The following is a 23,964-nucleotide window of genomic DNA, read 5'->3' on the forward strand; positions in this document are numbered from 1 at the left end:
TGCAAAAGCCATAAAGCGATCAGGCATCTGGGCGCCATCCCGTGTCTGGGAAGCCCTGAGTCACGGGAAAGGAACTAGAATAAAGTCCCCTGCCTTTGCAAAACCGAGAAAATGCATTTGGCACCATAAGCTACGAGGGAAAGTTAATGTTAAAAATTTGTCTTGAGGAGTGGCCATAATATTGCTTCCCAATTAGGTGAGCTGGTGGTTTTGTATAGGGGAGTCTTTCTCTTTTTATGGACCAGATACAAAGGTAGTTGACTGTAAAAAAAGCAAGGTTACCTGCTGATGTTAGTGTAACATTGAGCTAACCTCTACTGGAAAGTGAGCAAGGGGCAACAATGTTGCTATGAGGTAGATGGCTCCAAATGCCCTTTTCTGTTCCTCTCCTGTGCCACAACCACCACCTCCCTGTGTGCCTGTTCCTAGAGGCTTTACTATTGAACTCCCAGATTATAAAACCCAGAATGGAGTTCCAGCCCTTCATTTGCATGTTTTTAATCTTGACTAAGCCTAACCTGCAACGTAATCATCAAGAGGAGCTCCCAGCCTCTTAGCAGAACCAAAGTGAAACATCAGAGGATAAACAAATGTCCAGAGTGTGTGCTCTAGGAGCGGCCGTGTGTGTGTGTGTGTGTGTGTGTGTGTGTGTGTGTGTGTGTGTGTGTGTGTCTGTCTGTCTGTCTGTCTGTCTTCAGGTATATGATATAGAGAGTATCAACTCAGAATCCTAACTTCAGACAGTTTTAGTACCTTAGCTGTGGTCACACAGCCAGCAAAAGCAGACTCTGAAGTTGGATCTATGTGCAGTCTTAAAAGCCTAATCATTTTTCTCCCAGACTGAGTCTCCTGTCTCGATGCAGTACATTAATATCTCTATAACATATCTGATTAAAAGAAGCAGTGTTTGTAGTCTCTATTCTGCTTTCCTGACCATCCCTTCCATTCTGTGGCTAGCACGGTCTCTGAGCAGCAGGTAACATGAAACAGTAGAGCACAAATCTGCTCTTCACATTTTCTCACCAACTGCTTTTAAAACATTGCCTACAACAAAAATTAATGTGCCTTGGCAAGAGGAGACAAGCATGGGCATGGGATGATTTTGTTGTTGTTAGGAAAGCAAAAGAAATTGGATGCAAGTTCTGGAAACAGAAAATTGTGGAAAATATAAGTAGTTTTACAAAATTTGAAACCATCTAAAAAGTACAATAAACTTTTCATCCGTTTTTTTTTTTTTTTGCATTTTTCCTTCTGAAAGTGGAGTATGTGGTCAGTGACAGACACTTAATCAGCCCACCACGACCCAGTAAATGTGCTGTCATCCACTGTGAGAAAAAAAGGTTATAATTAATTCAGTTGACAGTTAGATGGGAAATTTATCATCATTTTTGGCCAGGATGGGGGAGGGGGCAGTAAGTGAATAACCCTGTAGGCCTGACTGGATGATAGACATACCTTCTTTTCCCTCCTTGAGGGTTGAAATAAATGACAGGAGTCATTCAGAAAAGCCTGCTTTCCCTGGCAGAACACAGGACTCCCAAGACCACAGAGCGGTGAGGGAGTCTTCCTGCACTGAGTTTATGAAGGTTTTTTTTAAAGTCTGAAGAGTCATTGTTTTTGCATGTTAAGCGAATTTTAGATTTCCCCCCTGTGACCTGTGAGAACACCAAATCAGGAAAGTCTCCTCTGACATGAATCCTATGTTTTTCACTCATCACATCTGTGTCCTGCTCCCATTCCGTACATGTATTTGTGGCTAGGAGGTGCTTTGCACAGGGGACCTGTGTGGGGTTGTCTGTGGGCTGTGACGTGAACATAACTGGATCATTTCCACCCCACCCTCTCTTGTTCCACAGAGAACTTGCAGTTTTGGTGGATTTGACCTGACAAATCGTTCTCTGCACGTTGGCAGTAATAATTCGGACCCTCTGGTGAGTGGACCACAAAGAAAAGCAGTCGGTGTGGACTGCAATGTCCTGGGTGCCAGCAATCCCCCTTTTTAGTGTCTCGGGGAGTTGATTCCAGCTTTGCTCAGTGGTTCCAAACCATATTTGCAAAGAAACTCTGTTATCCCCATCTTGAAGGTATCCTACTGTTCCATATGGAATGGATGATGGGTCTCTGTCTCCTCAGAACATTGCTGTTCTCAGTGCCTTTTCTCCAGTGTTCTTTAAGTAACACACACAGATGAGTTTGGCTCCATTGGCCTTAGTCATCTGTGCCTCTGAGCTTTCCCTTCACACTAGTTTCAGTTGCACACAAGGGCTCTGATCTGATGGAGCCCCGTGATGTGGGTATCAGTGCATGACCCTCCCAGGGTGTGGGATGAGTGCATGATGTGGGATCAGTGCATGATCCTCCCAGGGTGTGGGATCAGTGCATGATGTGGGATCAGTGCATGACCCTCCAAGGGAGTGGGATGAGTGCATGACCCTCCAAGGCCGATTGTCAAGTTTAGGTCTTTCTCATTGGGGTGTCCTGAAACAAGCCCAGTTTTCTTAATGTCAAAGCAAATCAGGGCCCCGATTGCCAAGGTTAATGTCTCCTCAGATATGCGTTTGGGTCATTGTCAGGGGCCAGGTCATTATGTTAAAGTTCCCTAAAATCCTGGCCGCAAAGGAGTAGGTAAGTTTTACTTGGTTTTGCTGGCCCCTTAAGTGTTTTGCCTTGAAACTATAAAGTGAAGATTTCATGTTCTACGGTTATTATGATCTTATGTCAGCTAAAATACACATCTGTGAGATATGAAGTGTCACAAAATTTCCTGCAAGATTTAAGCTGTTTTATTTGGGCATCAAATTTTATTGATTCATAAGCAATAATTTTATGTTGTCGATCTCTAAAAACACAGAAGTCTCCCCCCACCTAACCCATCCTTTCTTGGGAAGCTTTATCTTTTAATACAAAATGGAATGAGAGATGGCCACAGTCTAGCTTGTTCAGGGAAGGAAATTATGCTCTTAGGAGTTGGACACACTGAGTATTAGGTGCAGTCTGATGCATCCTAGAAACCCACCTTCTGCCCTCAGGGGAGTCAGTGCTGGGACTCCTCCCTTCTCCCCTGCTGCTGGGGTTACCTGAACCTTGCTTCTTCTAAATCTCTCCGCACTAATGAAATGCAATCCCCTCAAGTGTTTTTAAATGGTAGGGGAAAAAAAACCACATAACTGGAAAAGCATGTACTAAGATTAAATAAAATAAAAAGTGCCTGGAGCCCCAGTATAAACAGACAAACAAAATAACCTCTCAGTAGGTTTTAATTTCTAATCACAAAGATAAATAACAGCCTTAAGTTAACAGAAGAAAAATGTGAAGATCCTGGGGAATGCTAATATTTTTCTGAGGTCTAGAACGTTAATGGTTTGAGTCATGGAACCGGTTTCTAGCCTTTATCTCCCAGGACAAATGGTATTTACACTCTGTTTTGCAGGGTAAAGAGGGAGATTTTGTGTACAAAGAGGTAATCAAATCGCCAACCACCTCCCGAATCTCTCTTGGGAAAAAGGTGAAATCAGTGAAAGAGACAATGAGGAAGAGGATGTCTAAAAAATACAGCAGCCCTGTCTCTGAGCAGGTAGGTAGCCATCTTGCTGTGAGCCAGGTTCCTGCTGAGGATGGTTCACTTGGGTTACTGAATGGTGCTGTGAGTGTGTGTGTGTGTGTGTGTGTGTGTGTGTGTGTGTGTGTGTATGTGTATTTTCCTTGGCATTAACTGGCTGCTAGATCAGGCTGTATTTGTGTAGAAAAAGCAGGCATTTTCTACAGAAACTTTGGTGAAGCAGTTGGGGCTTTCCAGACACTGTTCTTAGTTCTGGGACTATAAAACACAGGCCCTGTGTGTTAGTGACTTCTCTGGTGACTGCGTCAAAATACAAGACCAAAGCAAGGTAAGGAAGGAAGAGAGGGGGCGTTGTTTCAGCTCACAGTTTCAGGATGCAGTACATCATGGCAGGCAAGTGGTGCCTTGAGTCATCTGGTCACATTGTGGCCACTGGCAGGAGGTAGACAGAGAGACGAACCCTGTTGCTCAGTTCCCTCTCTTTCTGTGCAGTCCAGGATCCCAGCCCTTGGACCGGTACCACCCACATTCAGGGTGGGTCTTCCCACCTCAACTAATCTAATCTAGAAATCCCATCCCAGACATGCCTGGAGCTTCATTTCCATGGTGATTCTAAACCCTATCAAGTAGACAATTAGGATGAAATCCTCACAATAGGCCTGCCACTTCACAGAAAAGGAGACAAGGCCACAGCAAACGATTCTTAGTCTAGTCAGCAAACTAGAATAAACCTAGTGAATACATTTAAGTACAAGGGGTGTGTGTGTCGGGGGGCTCTTTTCTAAAACACCCTTGTTATTAATTACTACCATTAGATGCCTCCTTCAAAAGCACCCTTTGGAGTTACAGAGATGGCTCAGTGGTTAAGAGTCATTGCTACTCTTTCAAAGGACCTGGGTATGGTTCACAGCACCCACATGATGGCTCATAACAGTCTGTAACTCCAGTTTCAGGGAATCTAGTGCCATCTTCTGGTCTCTGCAGGCACTAGGCACCCATGTGGAATGCATACATACTTGGAATGCATACATACTTATACATAATGCAAATACTCATGCACCAAAAATTTAAAAAAAAATTTGTATTCTTGGCCAGCTGACTTTTTAGATGTAGGATATATTGTTCTAAAATATGTAGCAGGTCTGAAGCGGAATTCTACAAATGCTGTCTGGCCACTAGATTGCAATAGTCAGGCAGGTTTTTATTTGGGGTTGGAGTAGAAGGCCACCTCACTTACTGACACCATATGTCGTCAGTAGGAAATCACAAAACAGATGTCTTATCCCTGGTTCTATATAAAAAAAATTTCATCATTAGAAACACGTCCAGTTTGGTCTTAATTGCACATGTGGGAGGAAGAACACCCCCTAGAGGTCTGGACTTTGAGATAGTTTTGAAATTTGATTTCAAAACCTCCTCTGATGCCTTCATTTTACTCACTTTGCAGCCTGTTAAAATACCTGCTTGAAATGCATAAGGAATGCTTCTCCAGCCAGCCAATAAAGCCTGCTGGGACAGCAAGGCTTTTTTGCTCAGCTGCTGCCCCCTGGTGGCTAATCACCAGCATCTTCCGCCTGTCACTAGTTCAGCAATATTATATAAACAGAAACAATCTGGTCAAGTTGTTTCTAAGAAAGACACTTTTTCTTCATGTAAATATTTTCCCATTAAAGTTAATTAACTGCCCTCTGATTGTACTTGTAAACATTAAGAGTAGCTTGAATTTGCCCTGCATTTGAGACTCAGCTTGTTCCTGGGCCACTGAGTGTACTGAGTTGCTAAACCATTAGCTGTTTTTAATAAATCGTAGATGAGGTTTTTCCCAGAAGTTTTAAGAATAGCTGTTTGATATTGAAAAACAACTTTGGAGTGATTAATAAACAGTACTACAGGCTACAGACTTAAATGTAAAAAAGGATATAGGCTTTAAGGGAGAGTATTGTACATAGGATCAAGTGTAGACATGAACATCAGTTTGATAAAGTTGAGGGCCGAATTGCCTAGAATTATAAAACGTCACATGTCTACTCGGGAAACTCAGTTCTATTGGAACTATTTCAGGACTCAGGCCTTGATGGAATGCCCAGCTCTCCCGCCTCAGTAAAGCCTGACCCTGAACACGTGGACAAACCCAAGCTCAAAGCCGGGGGTTCTGTAGAAAGCCTTCGGAGTTCTCTGAGTGGCCAGAGCTCAATGAGTGAGTATTGTTTGTAATGGTTCATGATTTCCCTTTGGAGTTTCAGCCAGACATTGATTTGGGGCCTCAAGTTAAGGCCAGTTAAAGATGAGCAAGGCCGAGTATCTCCCCTTAGGGTGCTAGTCTGTATTTGTCCAGCCATGGTGCAGAAGGGGGGTTGTTTAAGTTCTGATTGGTGAAGACAGAAAATGCATCCCCAAGGAAGGATCTTCTAGAGAGTAAGGGTCAAAAGCCAAGGGTCAAAGTGCATGAAGATGACCAATAAAATACAGGAGTCTGAGCAAGGGAAGGAATTCTAAAATGTCCCTGTTGGCAAATATGGCTAAGCCATCCCAGGACCAAGGATGGCTGGTGTTGGCTGAACAGTGAGGAGGAAGAGCTGGAGTGTGAATGGAGAACTTTTAAGTTCTCTCTCTCAGGCAAGGTACCTGACCTCTGGGTTTGTTTCCTCCTCTGTAATACACGGGAGACATGGACTGTGCAAAGGAGGTACTAAGTGCTATGGGCAGAAGCCAGGGCCTGGCACTAAAGCATCGTCCTCTGCTGCATCTCGGTGTCCCAAGGATGCCTGTCATGGCGATAAGGAGTCCCCCATCAACTTAGGAACTGCATTAGGATGACAGTCGGAAAGACTCATGCATCGGCCTAGTGGTGGTCCTGTCATGATGCTGTGGCTCACAGCTCCCATCCCGGGCTTTTTCTAACACTCAATACTATTGGTAAAATGCTGTGGATCACAGCTTCCCATCCTGGGCCTTTTCTGATACACAGTACTATTGGTAAAATGCTGTGGATCACAGCTTCCTGTCCCGGGCCTTTTCTGATACACAGTACTATTGGTAAAATGCTGTGGATCACAGCTTCCCGTCCCGGGCCTTTTCTGATACACAGTACTATTGGTACCTTTCATCTTTCCTACTTGGGAAGGCTGTGCTTATCCCTCTTCTTCCTGTCCTCCCTGCGCAGGTGGCCAGACGGTGAGCACCACCGATTCCTCCACCAGCAACAGGGAAAGCGTCAAGTCAGAAGATGGAGATGATGAAGAACCACCCTACCGGGGTCCCTTCTGCGGGCGTGCCCGCGTGCACACTGACTTCACCCCCAGTCCTTACGACACAGACTCTCTGAAGCTCAAGGTAGGCTTGCCCCTGGTCTTGGGCAGCTAACCCAGGCTCTCTTGTCTCTTGGGAAGGGTTTCTCTCTTCCCTGACATTGGATGCTGGGACTCTTACCATACAGACTAGACCATGTTTTGGCCACCCTGACCCCACTGGTCTCCTTTATAGTGAGAATAAAATAGAACCAGACAATGGTCAAGAATGAGGAAGACGTGCATTAGCTCTCGGTTACCACTACTTCCTCCCTGGCACTACCCTTTGATCCCAGAGTCCTTCTAGAACTTCCATGCCCCTCCTTCTGTGTGGGAATAGCTGCTCTGTGTGTATACAGAGACGTTTATGGAGGCCCCTAAGACACAATTCGACCTAGTATAGGATGTGGCCACAGGTTAGGGGGACATCCTCTTGAGACTGGTGACAAGCTCTTCCTCCAGGAGTAGGGTGCTGTTCCAAGAGCCGAGGTAGGCAATCTATGAGTGACAGCCAAGGCCCACTTGACCCTGCAGAGCAGGAGGCAGGGGAGGTTGTGACCTGGGGTCTGCATAGCATTGAGCACGGTTAGAAACGCTCTGTCTGCCCTCTGCCAAGCCCCCCATCACACCCTGTCTCAGTCATTCGGAACAGTGACCTGTGGAGCCGGAGTGGCGGCTCAGTGAGGAATGTGCTTGCTGCCCAAAGCATGGGAGTTCATGTCACCAGCACCTGTGTCAAAGCTGGGGATGGTGTTGCACCCCTGCAAAACCGGTACTGGTAGAGACAGGTAGACTAACCCCTGGAGCCCATTGGCCAGTCAGTCTAGCCAATGGATGAAATCTAGATTCAGTGAGAGTCCCTGTCTCAAAAATAAGAGGGAACGCAATGGAAAAAAACGACTGGACATTTACCTCTGGTCTCCACATACACATGTGCACACACCCACGCCCACATATATGCACGGCCCATAAGCATAAACACACAGAACATTTAAGAAGGAAGCTGACTCGACCCGTGGGCTTCTATCCTGATTTTGTAGGCATTTCCCCAGCTTATCTGAATTATGTCATTGCTCATGCTTAGAAAATGGGCCTAATGGAAAGACCTTTGTTCCCTGGGCCGCAGAAAGGAGATATCATTGATATAATCAGCAAGCCACCCATGGGTACCTGGATGGGCCTGTTGAACAACAAAGTCGGCACGTTCAAGTTCATCTATGTGGATGTGCTCAATGAGGAAGAGGAGAAGCCTAAGCGTCCTGCCCGGAGGAGGAGGAAGGGAAGACCACCCCAGCCCAAGTCTGTGGAGGATCTCCTGGACCGGATCAACCTGAAAGTCAGTCCCTGGTTACTCTTGTCATATACATGTTCTTCTTCTTAAACTGGGCAAGTGATCTCTGTCATCTGGCAAGTGTGACACATTAATACTATGAGTATTCTACAAGAACAGTTACCAATATTCTTTTTTTTTCATTTTTCTTTATTAAGAGATTTTCTATTCACTCCACATACTATCCACAGACCCCTCCTCCCACCCCCCAGCCCTCCTTCCCAAGCCACCCCACATCCCCCAAACTGAAGTCTCCCATGGGGAGTCAGCAGAGCCCAGCACACTGAGCCTAGGCAGGTCCAAGCCCTTTCCCACTGCACCAAGGCTGTGCAAGGCATCACACCACAGGCACCAGATTCCAGAAGCCTGCCCATAGACCAGGGACAGATCCCAATCCCCCTGCCTGGGTGCCCCCTAAACTGTTCAAGACAAACAACCGTCTTCCGTATCGAGAGGGCCTAGTCCAGTCCCCTGGGGCTCCACAGCCACTAGTCCACAGTTCATGGGCTTCCACTAGTGTGGCCGGTCCTCTCTGCACGTCCTCCCATCATGATCTCGACATCTCCTGCAATCTCTCTCCTCTCTCTCATCAATTCAGTTACCAATATTTTAATGTTGCCTTGACCTCTACTAAGGGTGATAGCACAGCATAAACTCTCTATCAGTATTCTGCTCACCTCCATGGGACCATGAGGCCTTCTTAGCTCTCCCTTGCTGTAACTCCCAGCATCTTCTAGAAGAGGATGTCTTCAGTGGTAGATTCCAGTTTTCCACTTACAAAAACATCTTGCTCCTGAGAAATTCATAGGTTTTGCTAAGCTGGATTTTAATATGCCCTCCAAATGTAAAAGGAGTCCTCACCATGGGCCACATGGTGATAAAGGAATTAGTTCCTATCTAGGGCATAATGGCAACCATAGCAAAGGGATTCACCACAGCATGCAGTAGATACCTCGGTATCTTCCTAAACCATCAGTGAGTGAACCCATCCACCCCATCTGCTTGCTAAGCTGGAAGACTGTGAGCCACAGAATATATTCCAGATGGTACTCCTCTCTCAATTAGCATACAAATTATTATGGGGAAAACGTCTGAGGGGTCTCAGGCTAGTTTTTGGACATGCGTCACATGGCTGGGCCACAGACTCGCTTTGATCTTCTTGCTCTGTCTCACAGGAACACATGCCCACTTTCTTATTCAATGGCTATGAAGACCTGGACACCTTCAAGCTCCTGGAGGAAGAAGACTTAGATGAGTTAAATATCAGGGACCCAGAACACAGAGCAGTTCTCTTGACGGCGGTGGAGCTGTTACAGGAATATGACAGTAAGTTCATACACGGACAGACAGACAGACGACACAGACACACACACACACACACACACACACACACACACACACACACTGAACATTACCATCATCATTATGATTAGTATTGTCACCAACAGTCACCTCACATAAGCTGTCATCATGTGCTTAGGGTCCCTGGAGTCACTCAGTTGGTCTCGTTCTTTCCAAAGCCAAGGCTAATTTCATATTGTAACAAGATAACTTACAGGGCAGACATGCCTGTCAGTGTGGTGCAGAAAGAATGCTGCACCAGGGCCTTCTTCAAGGACCAGCAGGCTCTACCTTGTGCTTGTTGGAATGTATTGCCTTCAGCAGGTCACTGAACATCCCTTGGTAACAAAACAAAACAAAACAACAACACTAACCAAATGGCCGATGACCTGCGAGTCTCTTTGCCCATCTAAGGGTCTGATTTTTCTCTTACTGCATAGGCTTATTAGTGAATAAGTCAGCCCATCAGTTTCCGTTAAAGAAGGAAATGCCTCTCTGAAGTGAGTATGTGGGGCAGGAATTCCCAAAACTAAATATGAGAGCTTATTTCTACAATCTGTGATTAGAGTTCAGGGCGATGACAGCTTTTATTATGTCCATTGCTGCTGCTCTGCTCAGCCAGGCTTATCCTGTGCTTTATTCTTCAGTCTGACATTAAAAACAAAATCTTAAAATTATTCATCATGGAGGAAGTATCCTTCCCAGTTCTTGAATTCAAGTGCATTTTCTTTCCGTGTTCTGCTTCCAGGGGACCAGTAGCTAATGGATTTCTACCCCCGAAAGACATACCAAAACCATGGTTAATGACGGGGGAGAATTACACATCATAAATGGTCCCCAGCTCAGAATTTTCTTGCTTTTCTGATACCAAGAAAGCAATACACAGTTGGTAGAAACTATATTTGAATTTTGAATCCCCATTCTTTTTGTAGGCAAACAATACGCAGTCTGCACACTGACAGTGCTGAGCAAGCGCTGTGGACCCCTGGTCAGCTCTGAGGTCACGATGGGCAGCAGCTTACACTCTGCACTGGCCCAGATTGCTGAAAAGTATGTTCAGTGGATTAGGGATAGTTAGTACATTTTAGCTTATGCTATCTGAGCACACTATTGTAAACTGAGGAACATTGTCATTTGCTGGGTGCCTAAGACCCAGGAGCAAAAGGAAGCAACCATGTCAGCAAATTCGCTCTTTAAATTCACCAGTAACATAAAGGAATGCTAACAAAAAGAGTCTGAACCTTAGTAGATGTTAGCTTGAGATCACTTAGGAGACAAGCCTTTGGACACATCCATGAGGAACCTAGAATAAATTAGCCTTGGAGCATGCCTGTGCAGGATTGGGTAGATAGGCTTCATTGATGGGGAAAGACCCACCTTTGCTGTGGGAGTCACCATTGCGTGGGCTGAGATCCTGGACTCAGTGGAGGAGAATGTGAACTGTGTATCAACATTCATCTCTGTCTACCTGCTGACCATGAATGCCACGTGACCAGCTGCACAAGCATTTGCAGCCACAGTGGTCTAGACTTGGGAAGGGTTGCATTGTCTGCTGTGGTGTCTTGTGGCCATTTGACCCTCTAGAGATACCCTGGAGTCTCCAGCCAGGTGATGTGTGAACAGCCTATGTAGTGACTGGTATGGCTGACCTGCTCCATCAATATGAATTAAAATTGAACCATCTGTTCTGCTCGACCACATCTGCTCTGTATTATATGTCATTTACTCTTCCGCAACCATGGAGGACAGCTGGCTTATATACATCATCCATTACATTTCCTGTTTCATTGAGATGTCGGAAGAGCAAAACTAAATCTTGCATATCAGCAGGAATCTGAGCCTACTTTGACATAACTCCTTGGCTTAGACCCATTTCTAGGCTCATATCCTAAGATTTGTAACAGAGTCATTTTATAGGATATCTTTATTCACCATGATGCTAACTTGGAAGGCTCAGGCAGACTTTTTGTTTCTTCCTAAATTCCATTTTGGGTCTATAGGTTTCCATTGTTTGCAGTTTCTGATACATAAAACAGTATCTCCTTTTATTGATCTTGAAGTAAAGGCTTCGGGGTTCAGCGGTTCTAATTAGTGTTGAGAGGTCGCATCCAGATGTAGCCTAGTGACGTAAGACTTTCCATCCAGTGCAGTTAAATTCATTGTAATGAAGAAAATCTCCCTCCAAGGACCTCAGTCACTTAGAGAAACACGGTCGTGTTCTGCCAAACTCAGTTTGTATGCAGTCAAGAGCTAGTAAGGTTCCCAAAGATATGTGGGAACATCTTGAAGTATTCTACACTTCCACCAAAATTAGCAGGTACATCTCTAGTATCGCTTGGAGGGCAGACCCATCCCGTGTCTCCCAATAGATGAATAAAGGTGGCCTGCAGTCAGCCTTACATTTGGAGAAGATTGCCTGCTCATTCTTCCTTACACTCTTTTAGGGCCTCTAAATGAAAACAAAAAACAAAACAACAACAACAACAACAAAAAACCAAACAAACAAAAACAAAAACACACAACAAAAAAAAAAAAACCACCTTAAAATGGTTTACCTTTAAAAAACACTGTAGCAAAATACATATGCCATAGAGGTTGCTGCTTAGCCCCAGCTAGATGTGCAGCTCCGTAGAAGACAGTCCTTTGGAGCTGGATATGGTAGCTCACAGCTGCAGTCTCAGCTCGCTACTTCCTGGGGAAGTGACTGTTGAAGCAGGTAGGGCAGGAGTCTTGAAAGTGCCAGACTAGCCTGGGCTACAGAGAGAGACCCTGACTGAAAGAAGGGAGGTGTTCATTTTTATAAGCCTCCCAATTAAAGGTTATTTGAAGTATGCGGGAAGCACAGAAAAATAAAACAGATGTGTGCACAAGCACTTCCTGAATTCAGTGACAGTGAACAGTCTGCCATGTAGGAAGACATGTAAACCCATTGAAGGGGTTCCTCCGGGAATCCCATTCCCCCCCGCTTCTTCCCTGGAAAACTGCTGTCTAGAAAGTGGCGTGTACCCTTATGCGCAATTGCTCTTGATGTTGGAGGACCTTGGTGTCTTTGGTGTCTGCTCACCTGTGTGAGTGGGTAGAGTAGGGAAGACCAGCAGACCATGAATTCTGAATCTCTTCAGGTTGTGATCAAGTGAGCTTCCAGCCCTTTTGATCGTGTTTGACTGACAGTGGGCATCTTCCTCGTGGTCCTGAGTCTTTTCTCTGTTGGCATGGATACTAGGAAGCGTGGGAGAGAAGTCTAGACACAGGGAGTCACCTACCTCCCTTCTCCCTTCTTGTCAATATTGTGCTCTAGCCTCCTGTCATATGTGTCCCACATGATTGTAAATTGCACTATAGTTCTCAGGCACAGGAGAGATCCTTTCCTTTTCTGCAAGAACAGGATTTGGTAGTGCCTGGTAAGGCTGGGATAGGTCCCAGGATGCACTTCTCAACTGCAGCAGGGATCGTGTTTTCTCTTGTCTATCCTCTGGTGGTACTCTGCAGTCTTTTTCGCTGCTCTGGTACACGGAACTGTTGGCACCCGGGGACAGATGAGTGATCCCTCTTCCTGGCTAGTCAAGGACAGCTCTAAGCCCTCATTTGCAAGTATCATTTTTCTAAATAGCATGCTAGACCAGAACAAAGGGCAGTCCAAATCCACAGTCTTCCACAGGATGAGAACATCACTGTAGAATGTTCCAGTTTGAGGTTGTCTGGTGGGGGGTGGGAGGGGCAGTATTTGCTCATGGGCTTCAAATTTGTTGATTTTTCACTAATAGTTTGATAATTAGCACTCTTTGGGGCTACAATTTAAGAACGTGTTCTAACATCCTCTTTGGCATCATACTTGTTATAGAATGTTTTCCCTTTGAGAAATATAAACAGGAAGTGTAAAGGGAATTCTGGGAATGCACCAGCACATGCCTGGCATGGTAGCCCTCAGCCTCCCCACACATTTATCTTGATGGCCTAAGAAAAGGCGTCATAGTTCTGGTTTATTGATTTCTCTCTTTCTTTTTTTCTTTGTGTGTGTGGTTGTTGTGGGCAGGTGAGAGGCAAAGAGAGAGAAAAATAAATTAAAGCCATTTGTCTTTGAGACTAGCTATTTATGTAGAAAATGTTTTCTTGGTTTCCATTTTGTGTGACCAAGTACTTTCTCCACATAATTATCTGAAGATGCTCTGTGTGAAACCTCAGTGGCCGGGCTCCCCCGGGCTCCCTCTACAGAAAACACTGAGTGATGCTGCCTGGAAATTGAAAACTCACATGGTTTCCCATGTGCATTACTCCAGGGAGACTTCCTAAAACAACATAGTTAACTTGCCACCTGACTTCCCCCTACCCTTACTGAGGTCTGATTGATAAATAATGGTGCTTTTTGGGGTTGGGTTGTTCAACCTGGGACTGTTCATTTGCCAGTCAGAGGGTCTCCTGAACACTTTGCTTGCTCTGGATGCAGGGAATAGAAAGCTCGCCCAAGGCAGAGTGAGAAGGGTCAAAGGAACAGAAACCTTCAACCCTGCAGAAGACAAAGATGGGTTCCTCTTCATGTTCTCTCAGCAACCTTCCTCTGGCTGAGACGATACAACAGGCAGCATCTTGTTACCTACCACAGGCCAACGATATTCTCCAATGCTAATAAAGCAATATTCATTTGACACTTTTATATCAGCTCCCAAATTTGAAGAGCCCATAACATGAATGACTTGAAGTTCAAATCTTCCAGGTACCTAAAAAGCACTTGACCCTGTCTACTTAATGAAAGCCTCATTCCCTCACGCTCCTTCTCACTGATAGTTCTGGCATTCAGCAGTGCCCTCTTCCTTGCCAATACCACACTCTGTATCCCCACCTCCACCCCCCACCCCCACCCCTACACAGCTTTAGTCTGCCTCTGTTTGGATAGCTTGAGAGGCATCAGCATATTTCAACCCTGGCCTCTCTCGCCAACTTTATTTTCACGTGGTGGATCCGTTACTTGGAAAGAGAAGTGTTCCAGTGTCATTAGCTTATTTTTATTGTAGTTAAGCTTAAACACGTGTGTCAGTAGCAAAGGGTAAAAAAATCTGGCTGACTTGGGGACTCCTTGTGACACCACGCTGTGTGTATATTCATCTCCAGGTAACAGTGACCAGTCTGGGTCCCAGGAGAAGCTGCTGGTGGATAGCCAAGGCCTGAGTGGATGTTCCCCACGAGACTCTGGTTGCTACGAAAGCAGCGAGAACTTGGAAAATGGTAATGTTGGCTCCAAACACCAGAACATGCTTCGATAATTCACAGTTTCAAATGTGGGACAATATTATCTCCAAAGACTCAATTCTTGTATGCCAGTGAAGCCACCGGCCATCTTTCCACTTCTGGCCTTGCCCCGTCCCCTACTGCTCTCTAGTTAACATCTGTCCTTAATCCTGCTGGCAGCTGCATGACGTTTATAAAGTCTGTCTAAAATACCCACAGCCATAAAGCCTAAATTGTGCATCTCCTGTGCCCTTTTCTTCACAGAGTAACCACCAACATCTCATTGCTGGGAATGATTAGGCCCCTAAGGAAAACGATTTACCAGGTAGACTATCCATCAAGGAAACCCTGGCAGCCATGTCTTATATGTTGTAGCTGCAAAGCCTGATTCCAGAGGCAGTTACCCCTAGAGAGGGTGACTAGAAGGCCACATGTCTTAACTGTGGCTTCTCTCTCTCTTAACAGTTGGGAGGCAGTCAATATGAATCTCCTAAAGCCTCCTCTATACAGAACCAAGGTCTTAAGCAGAGTAAGGCAGACGGGGTAAATGGCACAACAGGTGACCCTGCGTCTTCCTGTTGTGTTCCCCAAATTCCCATTATAAGATTAGAAAGAGTAGTAAAGGGGTCATGTGGCCGCCATGACCTAAATCTCTGTTGAACGTTTGAAGACTATATTGGCAACATACCCAGCTTCCACGGCATAGAGCAGCTATTGGGATTCTCATCCAGTAGTAACAAGTTAGGCTATTTCTTAACATTTGTTGAAGCAAGCCATCTTAACCTGTAGGTTGCAATTTGTTAGTTCGTTGTGAAATCGATTTAGTGACCCATGGATAACAGTTTTCTAGGACGCAATAGAAATCAACGTATTCCACAGGGTAAGGCTTAGAATCATTAGTAGCATTACTGTAATCTTTGCCTGTTGAATGGTAGACATAAAATGTGTTTCTTAATGTAAATCATGCATCAAAACAAATAGTATGAGAAAGTTAGTTTTGGGGCACCCAAACCAGTTCTAAGATAAGGCAAATAAATGCCTGGGTTCAAATTCTCATGAGAGCTTACTCCCGGTTACCAACCATACTCTTAGAGTAACCCCACCTCTGCATCGGCACCCAGGGCATCTTACCTACCTCACGCTGATGTCGATGCTGATGAGCATCATGGGCACTTAGAAATTTACCCATAAGCTCTGCCACCCAGAATGTTCTATCAATTTAGGAAGATAACCAGGTCCTCTGATGCTTAACATTTAGATGATAGCCTTGGTCAAAATGCACTGCAAACCCATCCAGGAGCCCAGCACTGCACCATTTTTAGCCAACAGCACATCCTTGGGTAGGTCTGGAAGGCTTTTTTCTTTTCTGTTAGTAGCTTTTCTGTAGCTAAAGCAGTCTGGTAAATTAACCCCAGCAGTATCGGATTGCTAAATCAGGAAAGAAAGATAGCCCTGCCATAGGGGTTAATGCCCAGAATAATTTAGGTATGCCTGTTAAAAAACTGGATTAAATGAACTGGTGAGCCATGTTTGGATTTCAGGGAAACTCAGGGCTCTTTCTATAGGAAGCAGAATTGAACTTGGCATTGATACATATGGTTTATATTGTGATGTAATGAGAAGAAAACATATTTCCAAAACTTGCGCTCAGTGAATTTTCAGAGTTTTCTATTTCAACTGACTTTTAAGCTTTCATATGATGTGCTCTCTGAAGTATTTCCCTTTTCCATTTAGCTGTGGTAATTCCTCTGTTATTGAGAAATGGGATGGTAGCGGGTATGTTCAGTAGTAACAGTAAGCCATTGTCTCCATGAATCAACAGAATAGCAACTCATTAAGAAGGGGCTTGTGTGCTACTGTTGAACAGCGTAGAAGTCCAGGTGGGACAGGGTGTGCAGCCTGAACCTCTTCGTAGAGGACACATGCCATTTGGCCGGGCCTCTGCTTCACAGGATGTAAAATATTTCATATGCTGATTGGGGCCTTATCAAAAAAGGATGGCCTCATTAATAAAAAGTCCAATTGAGGAGAGCACTGGTCTCATCTGCCAGCCTTAGGGCTTGCAGTTATGCTTGGCATGAAACACTTCATATTATCAGTTCGAGGATTGAGGAAGCTTAGAAAGCTGTGAAATCAGGGACGGAAACCCTTTTTCTCCCTGCTGATGAAGGCTGAGCCACTTGTAATGTAAGAGCCCCAGGCCTTTCTTTCTATTGCATTTCCTTCATTTATACTGCCTCACATAGAGTTTTTATATATATATATCAAAGAATGCCTTCCGTTTGCCCTAAAGCAGCAATTTCCCTTATAGAGTGGACACCATCCAACCCATTTTCTTACCCTCCTTATCAAATTCATCCACAGCCCGATTCCCCCCTGCTGCTGTTTGCGTATTATATTGAAAAGGTGATATTGTTTAAAGGGGGCCATCAGAATTGTAAATTAAAATACTGAATTCAGGATGTTTCCTAATAGGTTAGTGGGGGGAAACCCTCTTAGTTATATTAACAACTTACTAGCTTTTCAGTGACTAGACACAGCTGTTTCTTTGTACCTTCCAAGCCTGCCCAAGATTTGTGGTATGCTCATCCTTTTCTAGAGTACCATAGTCACGTGGCTCAGACGGTCTGTTACCTGGAGTAGTCTCAGGTTTATCAGACCAGCTACCAGGGGCCCAGCAGATGTGTTATTATCAAAGAGGAGTCAAAACACCATTGATATGTGTGTGCATGCATGAGTGTGAGCTTGCCTGTGCTCCACACATGCCTGCGTAGTCATAGCATGTTCCCAGTAAAGCTTGTCACACAGTAGCTGTCACAGTAAATATAAGTCAAGAGCGATCAAATTAGGTTATGTCTGGCTGACAGTTCAGCCTGCAAGCTGATGGGTTGTTGTGATCAGGACAGTTGCCGCGCTAGAAGCATCCACGTAAGTATGTTGTGGATGCTCCCTGGCAAAGCACTCCTTTCAGCTTGTTTGATACTGGTCTGTATCAGAGTTGCCTCGTTGTTTCTGGGTAAATATATTCAAGTAGAGCAGCTTGAGTGTTTTGTCTGGAGCACCCTTTCGTGGGCACCATTCATAGAGCCTAGTCTAAGATAGCAGTACAACCATGATTTCAGAAAGTCAAGCCACCAAACGGATCTTATGGTTTGGTTTCTGGGCAGGGTGTGCATAGAATGCAGCTGGGAATAGACATAACCCTAGGCTTCTTCTACTAGACACAACATTTCTTTTCCACATAACGAGTTAATTTTTGTCTATTTAAGTACTTTAATGAGACTAGAGTTCTTTATAAAAATAAAAACGGGTCCCTAATCACCCTACATTTTTCATTGTGCTAAGTGATGGTTTTGTTGACACAGGAATTATGTCTTCTAGCCCAGGTTTGTGCACCAGTTTCACTGACTTTATAACGTGGTTGTAAAATATCTTTCTTTCACAGGCAAAACTCAAAAACTCAGCGTTCTGGCTACCAAGTCATCCACAGACTCCACCTTAAAGTCTTTCAACAGGAATCAGCCAGGCAATTACCCAACATTGCCTTTAACAAAATCAGTGGAGGTGCGCAAGCCGGGGGAGGAAAGCAGGCTGGGGCGAGGTCTAGCCCCGGACACTGCCAAGCCCTGTGATGTGCCCTGTGTGACTGGTTTGAATAAAAACCGCAGGAGCCTCCCGGTCTCCATCTGTCGCAGCTGTGAAACCTTGGAGGGTCCTCAGCCAGTGCAAAGTTGGCCCCGATCTCATTCCCTGGATGACCTTCAGGGAGATGCTGGTGCTGGCAAGGATGTGCCTACCGAGGTGCAGGAAGTCTGTCCTCAGAATGTACCAGAAGTGCCACAGAAGACATCTGCCTGTACCTCTGAGGCTCCACCCCAAGGCCGAGGTCCTACTGCGGAAGATGTGATGCTTCTGACCCAAAGCAAGAGATTTTCTGAGCCCCCGAAAATGATGGCTAAGAAACTGGATGGCTCCACAGTGGCCTCTAACCTTGGCATATCTCCTCCTCAGTGTGTACCCAGACATTTCGAGGCTCAGCCTCCAGTTAAACCCGTCTTAACAAGGACGTCTCTTGAGGGTCACAGAAAAGGACATGACCACCACCCCCTGGGCACCAAAGAAGGGACAGATGGGGAGCAGAGCACCCCTGAGACCAGAACACAGCCCAGACATCCGTCGCAGCCCCCACCTGTGCCTGCCAAGAAGAGTCGAGAGCGCCTGGCCAATGGCCTGCACCTGGTCCCCAGCCTAGAGGCACCCACCCTGCCGCTGAAGAAGGCCAGCCCGGCTGGCCCCGCAAGCCCCTGTGACTGCCCCTCTCTCCGGGAACCCAGGCCTCCCTCGGGGGCTGAGCCTGGCAGCCCATCCTGTGCAAGACCTCCACCCTGGCTGGCGGAGTTACCCGAAAGCACCAGCCTGCAAGAGCATGGTGTGAAGCTGGGCCCAGTGCTGAGCAGGAAGGTTTCCTGCGTCCGGGGCGTGGACCTGGAGATGCTCACTGAGAACAAGCTGCAGGCCGAGGGCATTGATCTCACTGAGGAGCCCTACTCTGATAAGGTATCCAAGGCCTGGGCCTCAGAGCCTCTGACTTATTTTTCTCAGATGAGAGCCAAGTGAGGGGAAGGCCGCAGCCACGGGTGCTGTGCAGACAGCATGACACAGCCTACTTATGGCCTCTGTGAGCTGGAAGTTTAGCCCCTACCCCTGGATTAAATACAAATGCAGCTTCCTGGTTTTCTTTTTCCCCTTGCTCTTTGGGGAGCGCAGTTAGTATAAGAGCTGGTCCCCTAATGGGAGGGTGTACTGGGCAAGAGAGACCTGCAGTGAGGGTGCAGAGCCCACAGCAGTTCGTGTGTTCCTTTCTGTGTCGTTCAACGGGGGTTTCAAATAACCTGTATTATCCGCTCACAGAGAGACTGCTGTAAGCAAATACCGTTCATGGGAACATACATAGAAAACGGTGGGGCAAACAGTTCTGTGCCCTGTTGTGGTGTGTACTACAGCAATTATGTGATTGTCTGTACACAACAGGGCGGGAGGCACGATAGGAAAACCCCCGATGCACCAAAAGCTTTTCTATCTGTAATGGAATACAGTTCTCATCTGAACAGAGAAAGGAATAAGGGTACCGACACCAAAGCGACTTTGAAGGCAAATCGGTGATGTTAGAAGTGGCCATACTTTCCTTTGGGAAATGCATCTTCTGTTATGATGTGTTCCCGAGATCCCTTGTTATCAAATTCTTATGATCACCAGTACCTCCTAAGAGCACCTCCCTCTTCTCCCCTCTCCCCTCCTCTTTGATACTTCTGACTGTACCTTTGAAGGGAACTAAGGAGAGTTGTATGGTAAATGTGGCCGGGTGTTCTAAGATGAAGGGCAAATGGATCTGTACAGTAATGGTTTGGCTTTCCACAGATTAGGGGACCATGTTCAACTGCACTAAGGAACTGAATTTTGTAAAATGAGTTTAAGGCATTGGCCTGAAAAATACAGGATTGTGTTGCCTTAATTACGTTCTGGAATATTTAGAGCTTATTGGTATCTGGAAGATGAAGATATAAGCATGCTCTTTTTCAAGGATCCATCCCAGTAATAAATAGGATGTGTTCCTTTGGAACTAACCCCAGGTGTTATTTTCTGAAAGCTAAGCCTTAACGTTTGCGGGTTCTTAGGTGGGGGAAATGTCTGTACCGCCATTCACGCCACACTTCTCTTTCCCCTGGCAGCACGGCCGTTGTGGGATCCCTGAAGCTCTGGTGCAGAGATATGCTGAGGACTTAGATCAGCCTGAGAGGGATGTTGCCACCAATATGGACCAGATCCGGGTGAAGCTGCTTCGGAAGCAGCATCGGATGGCGGTGAGCAACCCACATTTTGGGGGAGGAAGCCATAGCTTTTCTTGAATATGAGTACATGCACAATTATACAAAATTAGGTGGTCTTGTACACCCTGCACGTCTTCTGAAATAAGCCTTTTATGTACCTAACAATGAGGTTTTAATGTCTGTTTCTCTGCCCTAGTCAACTCTTGATATTATCATATTTTAAATTGTCAATTGACCGTGTACATTTAAATATTTAACTGTCTGGTTGTTAATACAGGGTCAATACAGCAGAACACACACTTTGTAAAAAACCTTTCCCATTGAGCATCCTTTTCAACATGGTCATACAGTTTTGTCTCTGCAGTTCACTTGAGTCAAAGGATTTCATGGAGACAAAAATAATAGGATATATGTAAATGTCTACAGCTTGGAGCCTTACCCACATAGTTGGGGTTTGATCTAATCCCAGTTTCCTTCTGGAATCTTTTAGAATAATTCCTTTAAAAATCTTTTTTTTTCTTTTCTCATTTTTGCAAAGAGTTCTTAGCTCAGTACTGTCCCCTTTAGTCATACAAAGAGTAACCCTCTCACGGTACCTGTGCAATCTTCATGACATGGCTTTTCTTATTTACCCAGATCCCAAGTGGTGGGCTCACGGAAATCTGCAGAAAGCCCCTCTCTCCTGGATGTGTTGCATCCATGTCGGATTGGCTCATTTCTATTGGCCTGCCCATGTATACCAGCACCCTTTCTGACGCAGGGTTCAGCATGCTGAGCCAAGTGCCTTCCCTGTCCCACACTTGCCTTCAGGAGGCCGGCATCACCGAGGAGCGACACATAAGGAAGCTTATATCTGCAGCCAGACTCTTCAAACTGCCCCCGAGCCCTGAGGCCATGTAGCCAGGCCTGCCACGGCCCTCCCTGGACAAGAGCCAGCCTGCCACTGTGCTTACGAAGCTGATACAATCCCTCCATATCTGCTGGGGTTGACCTGACCCAGAAGGAAAGCACCTCCCCCCCCCCAACCCCCTGTGAGGGGGCTCACAAATTGCAGGATTAGGACCAGAACCGAGGAAAAAGTACCCCCTATTCCAAGGAAATCAGTATGGTTCTTTTGGATCCCCAAAGGCAAGACACGCACTAAGTTTTGTTTTCAGGCACAGAAAAGCCAAGATGCCAAGTTCTTGCAAACACTGTGCATCCAGTCTGCCTTTGTGCCGGCAGAGGGCTAGGAGGAGAGGACAAGGCAGCCCACTCCTGTCTGGTCGTGCTCTTGTCTACCTGTTGGTCACCCCGCTGGATGCTGAAGCCCGCTGGGCTGAGCTAGGCCAAAGCGACAGACTCTGGAGTTACTGTACACTATGGACCGACCATCCTCATTTGTTCAAAATCGAGAACGGCTGAGTACACCCAGAACAGTTTCACTCTCCTGTAGATAAACAAGGGACATTTTAATTGCTTCCTAGCAATTACTTTTATTTGCCTTAATATAAAACTTTTAATCAGTTTATCTATCTAGTGTCCGCAACCCTTAACCCTAGGTTCCAAATCTTCAGCGTAGACTGCCGTCTAACGTATTTGGGGTGTTTCCAGCAACAATAGCCTTTTCTTTTTAAACCGTCTCGTTCTAACATGGTTTATTTTATAGAGGTGACTACCAGGCACACATTTCATGTTGACTTTTAGCTTTTAAACTAACTATAATTTCAGTAAAAGTCCATCTGGATTCACAGAGGGGCACGTGTAGTGACTGCCCTTCTTTCTACTCACTTTACTCAGCGGCCATCAAGGTGGCCGCGATGTTGCAGCATTTATGTGGAATCCTGACCACATCCATTCCAAAATGCAGTCATCAGCTAATGGATCACCTTTGCAGAAAGTCATTGTAATGTTGCATATTTCAGAAAGATTTGTTTTTTCTAAAAAGGGAAGTAGTTTACATACAGTTTTTTTGTTTGTTTCACTTTTTTTTTTTTCTTTTTGGCCAGTTCTATAATTGTTTTTTTTTTTTTTTTTTTTTTATCTTTCATTTGTTACCTAATTATTTTAATTCAAACAGAGGTTCATTATGGAGCCAGACAAACCACATTAGCTGTGTGTTAAATATTGCATACTTTCCATTGTTTTTCCGACTGTGATTTCACCATCCTCTTCTTGTCTAGTGTCTGGTTTTCTAGCTGTAGACAGGTACACAGGCCCCATTGCCTACCAAGTGTTTTTTTCTTCACATTCTCACAAACACTATGTGAAGTCTCAAGTTACCATAGAAGCGTTTTGAACTCGAGGCCCGGATCAAAAATCCTCTGATATTTCATTGGGTTATTAAAACACGATTTCCCACAGGAGAGAAGGGCAAGTGATTTTATTAATAACAAAGCCATCCTGACCATATGCTTTATGTGGCTGAATCCATTTCTCTAAGTACAAGAACATTCTCAGGTGATGTCTTTTTTATTTTCACCTTTTTCATATTTTGGCATGCGTTTAGAATAACAATGTTATGTTTCTTCCATTCCACTGCCTTCTATAAGATGCTGTGTGAAGAAGTTGAGGCAATTTAGAAGAAAAAGATAAAACTGGCTGGGCGGTGGTGGCGCACGCCTTTAATCCCAGCACTCGGGAGGCAGAGTCAGGTGGATCTCTGTGAGTTTGAGGCCAGCCTGGTCTACAGAGCTTGATCCGGGACAAGCACCAAAGCTACACAGAGAAACCCTGTCTCGAAATACAAACAAACAATAAAAGGTTAACCCCCCTCCCCCCCAGATTCCTATTGGACTCTTAAAAAAGAGCTCATGCTTGGCCTCCTGGGTTGTGGCATAGCTACAGCATCCTGGTAATTTCCCATGCTGTTATGGGGCTGGTATGGTAGAAAATAGGCTTCTCCCCATGCTTTGAAGTAACCCTGGCCTGACATTGTAACAGAATCTGCTCATGATTTGGGCAGAGCAAAGAGACAACAAAAAGTCACCTTGGAGGTAACAAGGGAGAAAAAGAAACCTCATGTGAATTCCACGCTTTAGTTCATCCTCAACGTAGGGTTTTCTTTTCAGTCAAACTAGCACCAGAGGTCTTGAGAATACCAAACAATAGTTTTATCACTCTGGAAATCATTGCCTTTGCATGGAGAGTTAAATTCAGGGACCATGAGTTTAGTGTGAATGTCTGAAGGGGCTGAGGTTGTCTTTTTCTTTCTTTCTTTTTTTTTTTTTCTTTTTTTTCTTCCTAATATATCTTTAGTGTTTGTTTGGTGTTTGTTTGCTTTTAACAATTCATTTGGTCTGAATAAAGCCTGAAGGTTGGTGTGTGACGCTGAGGTGGCTTGGGGCTGCCTGTGGCTGTTGGTGGACAGGTGGCGGGCTTTAGCAAGATCCAGTTTTGATCAGTTGCATTTGGTAC

At 45.3% G+C, this 23,964-nt stretch overlaps 1 protein-coding gene across 6 annotated transcripts in view; it reads left to right on the forward strand.

Annotated features, from left to right (window-relative positions):
- Sash1 (SAM and SH3 domain containing 1) overlaps positions 1–22,553 on the forward strand; it is a 170,263-nt gene extending 147,710 nt beyond the window's left edge. For all 6 annotated transcript variants that reach the window (XM_036169068.1, XM_036169069.1, XM_036169070.1 and 3 more), the window contains 10 exons: positions 1,857–1,931; positions 3,431–3,574; positions 5,621–5,756; positions 6,723–6,892; positions 7,973–8,182; positions 9,352–9,502; positions 14,624–14,737; positions 18,186–19,297; positions 20,470–20,601; positions 21,205–22,553. In XM_036169068.1, the coding sequence (XP_036024961.1) occupies positions 1,857–1,931; positions 3,431–3,574; positions 5,621–5,756; positions 6,723–6,892; positions 7,973–8,182; positions 9,352–9,502; positions 14,624–14,737; positions 18,186–19,297; positions 20,470–20,601; positions 21,205–21,468 (2,508 nt within the window). In that variant the 3' untranslated portion in view covers positions 21,469–22,553. The remainder of the gene's footprint in view (positions 1–1,856; positions 1,932–3,430; positions 3,575–5,620; positions 5,757–6,722; positions 6,893–7,972; positions 8,183–9,351; positions 9,503–14,623; positions 14,738–18,185; positions 19,298–20,469; positions 20,602–21,204) is intronic.
- The last annotated feature ends 1,411 nt before the right edge of the window (positions 22,554–23,964 follow it).

This window comes from Onychomys torridus, chromosome 19 (assembly GCF_903995425.1).
Source record: "Onychomys torridus chromosome 19, mOncTor1.1, whole genome shotgun sequence".
NCBI classification, from domain to species: domain Eukaryota; kingdom Metazoa; phylum Chordata; class Mammalia; order Rodentia; family Cricetidae; genus Onychomys; species Onychomys torridus.